The following is an 11,428-nucleotide window of genomic DNA, read 5'->3' on the forward strand; positions in this document are numbered from 1 at the left end:
AATCGACTCGGGATACTTATAAGATACTACCATGATTTTTTCAGATTTTTTGGTCCAAAAATAAATTAGGCCAAAAACCGGCCTTACCGACCCTGCCCCTTTAAACCCAAAAGTTGCATTTTTATCCAAATAAGATTTCTACTAAATTTTTTACTAAAATAGATAATTTTTAAACTGGAAAGACAAATTTTTAAGAAAATATTTGAATTTCCATGCAAAAAAGATTTTAGTTGACTTTTCAACACTAATATATGAATTTTAAAGAAAAAGTAAATCTTCTGCGACATGCAATTTTCACTAAAAATTACGAATTTTGGATTTAAAAATAAAAATAAAAAAAAGTTAATTAAAAAAATAAAAAACTTAAAATAGATAAATTTTCAAATTAAGAATAGAAAAAAAGTTGAATTTTCATCCAAAATAGATTTCAGTTTGACTTTTCAACACCAAAATATGAATTCTTAACAAAAAGTATATTTTTTACGACGAAAATATTCTAATTTTCCACCTAAAAAGACGAATTTTCATCAAAACTGTCGAATTTTCAACCAAAAAGGATAAATTTTTGAATAAATAATGAAATTTATAACTAAAAAGATAATCTTCAGGACGAAGCCATTGCAAAAAAATATAAGTACAAGACAAATAAATTAATAGCAAGAATATTATATCAAGGTTACCGCAAAAGTTCATTAACAAATTTCCTAATTTTTCCCTGACCATTAATTTTCAAAGACCAGAATGTTAAACTTTTCAAATTTTTAACTTGAATTAGAATATTTTAGAAAAGAAATAAAACAATCTCAAATTAATTTTTTTGACATTTATTTAAAGTTACAGAAATTTCCTGACTTTCGCAAGTTTTAAAAAATTTTAATTATAGAGAAAATTAGGCAGATTTATATAAAAAATGTGACTGGATTGGTTTTCGGGAAAAAAATTTTATTTTGACTGTTTTCCATATTTTTGGTCATATGGTTTGGGGAACAATAAATATTCTTTGATTTACCTGAAATTTATATATTTTTGTAAAAAAATGAGCTTTCTAGTTTAAAAAAAATGTACAAAATTAAATCACGTTAATTTGTTCTGAAGATACAAAAAAGAAAAAAAAAATTTCAAACCTGCCAAACTATTCCACCGTGTTTTTGACTGACATCATTGCTTTTATACTGTGGTGCAGTAGGCGGCAACATAACGTTATAGACAGCAACTGCTCCATCCATAGTGCCTAAAATATAATAATAATTATGCATGATAAAATTAAAAAAGTGAATTTGACTAGCACATCTGCAATAGTGTATTGAAAATCATGATGGCCGCTGGACCGGGAAACCGGAAAAACTGGAAAATGACTTTGAATCTTTTTTCCTGAAAAACCCGGGAAATGACAGTGAATATATTTTTGTACAGAAAATTTTATAAATATTAGAACAAAAATCAGTCTACGTTTGATTTTAACAATTTTTAAAATAATTATTTGAAGTTTTTCATTAATTACGATATCATTCAGTTTGTAATGCGTAATTCAAAAATCTTTTACTCATTACAATTATTTCCTGAAAAAAAGATCCTACTCCATCTTCACTCCATTGGGAATCGAACCACAAAACTTCTGATTTCCGGTCAAGTACTTTTCCAATTAAGCTATTAGAGGTATCAGAATAGGAACTCTTAATTCATGAAAATAACGCTAATTTTTAGCTAGGTGTTAATGGTGCAAGTAATTATTTTAAAGGAATCTGTTATATCATCAGAGATAGTAGCTTTAATGACAGTAGATCAACCACAATATCGATCAAGTTAAGAATCTTCAATAACAGAAAATGCTTAACGTCTTAATCAGACTAGATAGAAATTATTTTCAAATTAAAATTATTTCCTGAAAAAAAGATCCTACTCCATCTATACTCCATTGGGAATCGAGCCAAAAGGGTTGAAGGGTTGATCTACTGTCGGTAAGGTTACTGATGATGATATAACAGATTCCTTTAAAAGAATTACTTGTACCATTAACACCTAGATAAAAATTAGCGTTATTTTCTTGAATTAAGAGTTGATATTCTGGTCCCTCCAATAGCTTAATTGGAAAAGCACCTGACCGGAAATTAGAAGTATTGTGGTTCGATTCCCAATGGAGTGAAGATGGAGTAGGATCTTTTTTTTAGGAAATAATTTTAATTGGAAAATATTATTTTCCATCTAGTCTGATTAAGACGTTAAGAATTTTCTGTTACTGAAGCTTCTTAACTTGATCGATATTGTGTAGATTTTCTGCCTTCATGGTTTGAAGGGTTGATCTACTGATGGTAAGGTTATCATCTGGGATGATATAACAGATTTCTTTAAAATCTTTTAATCAACAAAATTGTCAATTTTAGATTCTTATTTTCAAGCGTACACTTTTAATTTTAAGAATTTTTAAATGCAATCTTGGAACACTTAAACAAGTAAACATTCAAAGTGTTTGAACTTGAGAATTTTTGATAAAAAAATTTTTATTCGGTTTATTTTAAATCGGTTTCATTGGCCTTAGTGGCAAAAGAAATTAAACTTTTCTGAAAAAAGATCTTCTTACTTCGCTCCTCTGGGATTCGACCCACAATCGGAAGTTGTGTGGTTCGATTCCCAGTGAATTGAAGTGAGACGATATTTTTTTTATTACAAATTTGATTCAAAAATTTTAAAAGGTCTTTTTCAATCAAGTCAGAAATGACGTTAAGTATTTTCTTTTTTCTGAAGATTCAACTTGATCAATAGTTTTGATTTCTAATTTTACAGCTTGTGGAATGACATCTACACTGATCGATAGTAACTAGCTCTGATAATACTACAGATTCCTTTAAATTACTAGTGTCATGAATGTAACACCTGGTATGAGATACAGTGTATTTCTGAAAAAAGATTCTTCTTTCGACCTCTCTAATAACTTAATGGGAAAGCACCCGGAAGTTCTTTGGTTTGATTCCCAGTGAAGCGAAATGAGAAGATCTTTTTTCACAAAAATTTTATTTACAAATTTTAAAAGGTCGTTTTCAATCTAGTCAGAAATGGCGTTAAGTATTTTCTGTTATTTGAAGATTCAACTTGATCAATAGCTTTAATTTCTATTTTTAAACTTTGAACGTTGTGATATTAATTTTTCTATTCAAGAAATTATAAATTTTTAAGTGAAATTGTTGAATTTAGATGTATAAATAAAACTTATTATTTGTAGAACAATTAAAATATTTTTCACATATATTTTGAGGTTTGGAAAAGATTAAAAATTAATTTAAAATTTGAAATGATTTCAAATAATTGAAAAAAAGTGAGTTTTCCGACAAAATCCGGCTATTCGTACGGAAATTCTGTTGAAAATAGCCATGGTCTAATTTAAAATAAAATGTAGATTTTTGTAGATTTTGAGCAAAACATTCCATAAGCTTCTTATGAATTGTCAAATTCTTTAAAAGAATAAAAACGTTCTCTTAAGTTTGCTAGGAAAATCGAAAATGATTTTTTATGTTGCAAAATAATTTGAAATTCGAATCATTTTAAAAGATATTTAGAAGTTATAACAACTTTTAATAATAATTTGACATTTGAAAACATTTGAAATCACATTTAGATTTTTCAAGACTTTGAAATACACTTTTCAAGTTTCTGAAGGATATTTAAGTTATTTAAAATAAAAATAATTCAACTTTTATTCTAAAAATTGTTCAGTTAAAAAAAATGGTATGGTTTAAGTTTTCATGGTACTAGCTTAAAATTGGTTAGAATACTATAATTTAAAAGTTTTTAAAATTTATTAATTGATTCTTCAATTTAGAGCATTAAAAAGAATAACATGGATTTATATTTTTGGAACTGAACCCGAATCTTTAAGGTCTACAATTTATAAGAGTTAAAAATCCTAAAATTTTCAGTTTAAATGCATTTAATTTTAAATTGTTCAAAGGAAAAGTGTTAGTACTTTTTGTTTTATAGGTGTAAGTTATTGACTATTTGAATACAAGAATTTTGAATTAAAAAACTTTTAAGCTTCAATTTTAGAAGTTTAAAATTTAAGAGTTTCATCTTGAGTGCCTTAATTTTTATTTCGTCATACATTTATTCAAATGCAAAAACAGTCAGCTTTGGAGTTCGAATTTTAAAATTTAATTGACCCTCAAAAATGTTTACGAACCAGGGAAAAAACCCGGAAATGACAGCCGAATTTTCTCTTCGATTAAAACGACCACCCTAAAAAAATATTTTATAATGGTTCCCAGTGGGCACAAAATTTGGCGACGTCTTTACGACATCGTTACGACATCTTTACGGCAATTTGACGACATCCTATGTCCGTGTCCTTACGGTGTCTTTACGATTTCGTGAAGACATCGTCAGATCATGCGATGTTTTTACGATATCGCAAAGACATTTTAACGACATTGACATAGGATATCGTAAAGTTGTCGTAACGATGTCTTAAAGACAGTGTTTTAATTTTTAAATAATTCATTAATAAAATTAATGTTGTGCCCACTGGGTCACCCAGTGGGCACAAAGTTTGGCGACGTCTTTACGACATCGTTACGACATCTTTACGATAACTTTACGACATCCTATGTCCATGTCGTTAAGGTGTCTTTACGAGATCGTAAATAAGTCGCATGATCTGACGATATCTTTACGACATCGTAAAGACAGCGAAACGACATGGACATATGATGTCGTAAAGTTGTCGTAAAGTTGTCGTAAAGATGTCGTAAAGACGTCGCCAAAATTTGTGCCCACTGGGCACATTTTATTTACCTATGACCAAAAGGTGTGGATGCTGGGTACTGAAATCCAAACACATCACGGGTGACTCTGTTGGGCAAATCCAGTCAGGGTAGGATGGATTTTTCAAACTGAATAGGCAAACCGACCCTGTTGATATTGGACTATCGAAGGACACTAAAATCAAAGTTTTCGGTTTTTTAAAAATAAAAAAAAGTATATTTAATTACAAAAGTCATGAAAATTAATAAAGAAATAATAATTCAAAGATCAAGTTTGGACAATATACTCGTAAATGTCTCCATTGAAATTAAAAGACCCGAACTAAAAAAAGAGGAAAGGAAAAGAAGGCACCTTCGAAATCATCTTCTTTCCTCTCATTTTTTTATTTACTTTTTTATTCAAAATAAAAAAATAATTCACGAAAATCTTTCATTGTTTTTTTTTCAACGCCTTTTTCAAGGTAACAAAATTAAATTTTTGATCAAGTCAAAACCCATCAGTTAACCAGGATGTTTTTATTGTCTTGAAAAGTGTGCTAAAGAAATGTAACGTTGCTAAATTTTTTTAAACATTTTTTTTTTGTTGGGATTTAAAATAAAATAAATAAGAAAAAAGAAGAAAGCAGATTTGGATATTGCCTCATTTGTCTGTTCTCTCTTTTTAGCTTAGTTTCTTAATCTAAATTTTTAATTAATAATTTGTTGTCCAAAGTCTTCAGATTTTTTTAAATAACTAAGAATTGTGTAGCTAAATCTGAAAGTTCGATGTTAAAGTAGAATATAAATTTTTATTTATTCTGAATTTAAATTCCTAAATTTTAAATTCGATATTTTCAAATATCATGAAAAAAAATACAAAAAATTTTCGATATACTTGCTCCAAACGATACCGCAAACAGGTCATAATATCTGCTGTTAAAACATAAATCTGTAACGTCATGTTTTTTCGTTTTTTCATAACTAAACTTCCATAAAGGTAATAATGATCCTTCTCCGTCTTTGAATTCATCGCTTGGATCATCCCAATACCTATAATCTTAAAAAAAATTAAAATTAAAATTTTTCTTAATTGATAACAAAAATTAATTTTAAAAATTCAATTTTCCCACCTTGCGATATCTCGTCATATATATTCTGATTCACCATTCTTTCCAAGGTCTTAGCAGATTCTAACATTCTGTTTGTTGCAGCCATAGTTTCCGAATGTGTCTTTTTTTTCGTTTCTTCCTTTTTTGGCTGCGGTAAAGGAACTTTTCTTTCTTTTTCCTTTTCTCTCTGTTGTCGAGCATAGTCTTCCTATAAGCGACAATAAAAGAACTTTTATACTATTTTTAATAATAAATAAGAAGTATAGCTATATCGCTGTGAAGCCACTTACCGGTTGAGCAAGGCACTGTTCTACGATAAGTTACCGACCGCAGGTAATTACCATCATTCGGCAATGTAGATTTAGCATAGGTCGGTAACTTAGCATATAACAAAACCTTGATCGGTCGGTAAGTAGCATCATAGCGCCATAGCTATACTACTAAAATATTAATCCAATATATGGAAATTTTTAATCATACCTGATAATCGTCGAAAATTGTCCATTGGTAAACTTCACCAGTGTAAGTAGCAGTTGGTGGGGGAACTGTTTGTGTACTCATATCCTTTGATGTTGAGATACAAAATAATTAGTATCCTTTTCACTTTCTCTACATTTACGTCCATAACACTTTTTTTGAAATAATTAACTTTTATATCATAAATAAATAATTTAAAAAAATCGGAAATTTATCTGCAAACAATTTTAGTTTTGAAATTTGAAATTTAATACTGGGTTATTAATTATTAGTTAGAAAACGAAGTTGATAACAACCCAGTGGGCACACAATTTTGCGACGTCTTTACGACATCGTTACGACATCTTTAGGACAGCCTATCTCCATGCCGTTTCGGTGTCTTTGCGATATCTTAAAGACATCCTCAGATCATACGACTTATTTACGATATCGCAAAGACACCTTAACGACATGGACATAGGATGTCGTAAAGTTGTAGTAAAGATGTCGTAAAGACGTCGCCAAACTTTGTGCCCACTGGGAATGTCTTTAATAGTTAAAAAAAATTGATTTAAAGTATAAATTATTATAAGTAGGCATTCAAAATAGTTTTAGGAAAAATACAAAATATTAAAATAATTGAAATCATTTCTGTTCCTGAAACAATTACCTGTTATTGAAATGATTAAGTAATAAATTTAAAAATAAAAATTCTTGAAATATGAAGACAATACATTTGTATCTTACGATAAAATTGTTTCTTTTTGAGGTGAAAAATATATTTCTAATTTAAAATTATCAAACTGATTGTGTTTAAGAACATACCCTCTCAAATTTAGTAAGTGAGAAACGAGTGACTGAATTAAATCATTGAGCTTTTTTACTGAAAATCAGTCAAATTTAACTGATGGAAATTTAATTAAATTCTATTTCAAAATGCATATTTTGGTCTGGAAAATTCTACTAAAATCTCTGTTGTCTGATAATTCAACTATTTTATATTCAAATTCGTCTTTTTGGTTTAAAAATTAATCTAAAACAGATGACATTTTTAAACAAAACAAAATTTCATCTCAATTCGACAAAAATGCCACTGTTTGGCTGAAATTAATCCGCTAGAATTGAACCATTCTTTATTTAAAATAAAAATATTTGTAGATTAAAACATCAACTATTACATTATTCGTTACAAATACATCTTTTTTGGTTGAAAATTCATATTTTTTAATTGAAAGATCAATAAGTTGAACTACTCCATTAATTTTTTTATCTGAAAGTTCATCTTTTGGTTTGAAAATTTAAATATCTTTCAAAAATTCATATTTTCGGACTGAAAGTTGAACTGCTCTAAATAAAATTAGTCCTTTGGCTTGAAATTTCAAAAATTTGCATGACGTTTTTTTTCTTGAACAAGCTTCCATTTGGTTGGAAAATTGATCATTGTAGTTAAAAATTGATCCTCTTGATTCCAAATTCAACTATTCTGTTGAAAATCCCTTTTTTTGTTGAACATTAATTTTTCGTACTGAAAATTTAAGTTTTTCATTTTTTGTTAAAAATTGATCATTTTGAGTTAAACATTCATGCTTTTTGTTGAAAATTCGCGTTTTATGGTAGAAAATTAATCTACTCAGTTCCAAATTCAGCTAGTTTGATGAGTGTTTATTTGTTATGCTGAAAATATAATCTTTTGTTTAGAAATTTATGAATTTAGTTGAAAATTCGCTTTTTTGGTCGAAAATTAATCTTCTTGATTGAAAATTCGCCTTGTTGGTTAAAAATTCAACTATTTTGTTGAAAGTTTGATTAAACATAACTATTTCTTTTTGAATTATATTTTCCGGTTGAAAATTGATCTGTTTTACAGAAAGTCCGTATTTTGGCTTGAATGTTCAACAATTTTCATGAATTTATTTTTCTTTATTAACTGAAAAATTTTTACATTTTGAATATTCGTCCGTTTGGTTGGAAAATTCATGACTGTAGTTCACAATTAATTCTTTTTGTTGCAAAATTAAATATTTTGTTGAAAATTCCCTATTTTTGTTAATAATTAATTTTTTCACTGAAAATTTAAATTTCCTATTTTTGTTAAAAATGGATCATTTTCAGTCAAAAAATCATGTTTGTTTGTTGAAAATTCGATTTTTTTGGTAGAAAATTAATCTTCTTGGTTCAAAATTTTTCTTTTTACTTAAAAATTAAGGTAGTTTGATGAATGTTTATTTTTTGTGTTGAAAATTTAATTTTTTGTTTAGAAATTTATGAATTTAGTTAAAAATTGTTTTTTTGTAGAAAATTAATCTGCTTGGTTGAAAATTCAACTATTTTGTTGAAATTTTAATTAAATGTAACTATTTATTTTAATATATATTTTCGGGTTGAAAATTGATCTGCTTTACAGAAAATTCGACTTTTGGCTTGAAAGTTCAACAATTTTCTTGAGTTTATTTTTCTTTCTTGACTGAAACATTTTTACGTTAAGAAAATTCCTCCGTATTTGGTTGGAAAATTCATGACTGTAGTTGGCAATTAATCTTTTTGGTTAAAAATTCAACTAATTCGTTAAAATTTCAATTACTATGTTGAAAATTTATTAATCTTTTGCATGTTTTTTTTCCTCATCTCTAGGAAATATCAACTGTTTTTGGTTGAATTTAAATGTTATTTGTTTGAAAATTTTACTGCGTGGTTAAAAATTTATCTTTGTAGTTAGAAAGTTCAAGTATTTGGTTAAAATTCAATTTTTTTTAATTTCGTCTTTGTAGCTTCAAAATTTATCTGTTTAACTGGTTTATGGAATTTTTTAAATCAAAAATTCAACTAGAAAAATTTGAACTAATTTATTACATTTTTTAAAATTTTCATTATCATTTTATTATTTTTTTAATTCGACCGTGTGATTGAAAATTCATATTTCGGAATTGAAAATTAAAGAAACTGGTTACAAATTTAATTATTTTTTTATCATTCAAGTTTGTTGTTGAAAATTTAACTATTTCATTAAAAAGACATATATTTTTTTGTTTAAAAACTCGTCTTTTGAATTAAAATTAATCGTTTATGGAACAAAGCTATATCTTTTGGTTAAAATCAATGAATTCGAAATTTTGATAATACAGCTTTCCGGCCATCCTAATATAATATTCTTGTTAGTAATTTATTTGCCTTGCATTTATCATTCTTTTTTTGCAGTTGCTTCCTCCTGATAATTATATTTTAGTTACAAATTTTATTATTTGGTTAAAAGTTAAAATTTTGTTTAAAAAGTCATACTTTTTCAGTAAGAAAAAACCTCTGTTTATATATAGTTTTTAAGCAGATTTTTCAATGATCTAATACATACTCGCACGGGATTATTGTAAGTCAAAGCAGCTCTTTCGCAGAAATTAAATTGGTTCGGAACTTTTTTGGGCTTCGCTTTTTCAATTTCTTCTTCATCCGGTTCCGGTTCTGCCTCAGGCTGAAATTCCTTCCCTTGTTCTTCAGATTCATCCTCTTTTAGAAAAGAAAATTTTTTAAAATTTAGATATTAATATAATAACGTTATCAGAAATCACATTTTTCTTTTAGCTCTTACCTAGTTCCTCAACATCTATATACTCGTCCTCTTCATCCTCTCCCTCAATGTCTTCGTTAACTTCTTCAGAAATTGACTTTTCGCGTTCTTCGTGGGTGTCAACTACACGCAAATATTATCAAAGAGAATATTTTTTTTTCAAATTTAATACTATCGCAACTATCCCTTAGGCAACGTCGTTTAATTTTATGAGGATAATTTTTGAAATTTTAGACTCCCTATTGTAAGGATTAATAACATTTTTGTAACCGATCTCCCCAGAAGAGGAAAATAAACAATAAATAGTAAATAATAAATAGTGGTAGTAATAAATACAGGTATAAAATTAATATTGCCAATGATTTCCAAAAGATTTCACACATTTCTAACTACTTCAAAAATATTTTAAATATTTCGCAAAGATTTGAGCGATTTTCCCAAGATTGAAAAAATTTCATAAATATTTCTCTAAGATTTCGGCTGCATTAAAAAGATTTCACAAACACTTCAATTATTTCACAAATATCACCGATAGATTTCAAAAAGTGCACAAATATTTTAATGATTTTCCAAAGATTTCCCAAATATTTTAGTGATTTCCCAAAGATTTTTAATATTTAGCAAAGATTGCACGAAGACGTGAATAATTTTCCAAATATTTTTCACAGATTTCAATTATTTCACAAATATAAGCAAATATTTTAAAAATATTTCACAAAGATTTTGATTTGATTAAAGAACTTTCACAAATTTTAAAATTATTTTACAAAAAATTCAGAGAAATTTCAAAAAGTGCCCAAAGATTTCAATGATTTCCCAAAGATTTCTAATAGTTCGAACAGATTTCAGATAGATTTCTAAAATTGCACAAAGATTTCAATGGCTGCCGAAGATTTAATCAAGATTTCAATAATTTCACAAATATAAGCAAATATTTCGAAAAGATTTTCAATTATTTCACAAAGATAGCGGATATATTTAAAGGATTTTAGTAAAAAATTCTGAAAGATTCCAAAGAAATTTCACAAAGACTTCAATGATTTTTCAAGGATTTCAGAAAGATTTCAATGATCCGACAAATTTTTATTTACCAAATATTACCAAATTATTACCAAATTGCCAAATTCCAAATGTTACCAAATGTTTTAGAAATATTTTTAATATTTCACAAACATTTCCAAAAAAGATTTGAATGAATGCCCAAATATTTAAAAGATTTCACAAAGATTAAAAATATTTCGCCAAGACAGCGGATATATTTCAAGGATTTCATAAAAAAATCGGACAGATTTCAAAGAGACTTCACAAGGACTTCAATGATTTTTCAAGGATTTCAGAAAGATTTCAATGATTCGACAAATATTACCAAATTTTTTAGAAATATTTTTAATATTTCACAAACATTTCCAAAAAAGATTTGAATGAATGCCCAAATATTTAAAAGATTTCACAAAGATTAAAAATATTTCGCTAAGACAGCGGATATATTTCAAGGATTTCATAAAAAAATCGGACAGATTTCAAAGAGACTTCACAAGGACTTCAATGATTTTTCAAGGATTTCAGAAAGATTT

The 11,428-nt window shown here is 27.3% G+C and overlaps 1 protein-coding gene across 3 annotated transcripts in view; it reads right to left on the minus strand.

The window, feature by feature from the left end:
- Positions 1-11,428, minus strand: part of LOC117174746 (dynein intermediate chain 2, ciliary) — a 31,715-nt gene that overhangs the window by 12,680 nt on the left and 7,607 nt on the right. For all 3 annotated transcript variants that reach the window (XM_033364086.1, XM_033364088.1, XM_033364085.1), the window contains 7 exons: positions 9,876-9,977; positions 9,642-9,793; positions 6,320-6,403; positions 5,861-6,047; positions 5,626-5,787; positions 4,783-4,926; positions 1,125-1,231 (listed from right to left, as the gene is read on the minus strand). In XM_033364086.1, coding sequence (XP_033219977.1) covers positions 1,125-1,231; positions 4,783-4,926; positions 5,626-5,787; positions 5,861-6,047; positions 6,320-6,403; positions 9,642-9,793; positions 9,876-9,977 — 938 coding nt within the window. The remainder of the gene's footprint in view (positions 1-1,124; positions 1,232-4,782; positions 4,927-5,625; positions 5,788-5,860; positions 6,048-6,319; positions 6,404-9,641; positions 9,794-9,875; positions 9,978-11,428) is intronic.

Source organism: Belonocnema kinseyi, chromosome 6 (assembly GCF_010883055.1).
Source record: "Belonocnema kinseyi isolate 2016_QV_RU_SX_M_011 chromosome 6, B_treatae_v1, whole genome shotgun sequence".
Lineage (NCBI taxonomy): Eukaryota > Metazoa > Arthropoda > Insecta > Hymenoptera > Cynipidae > Belonocnema > Belonocnema kinseyi.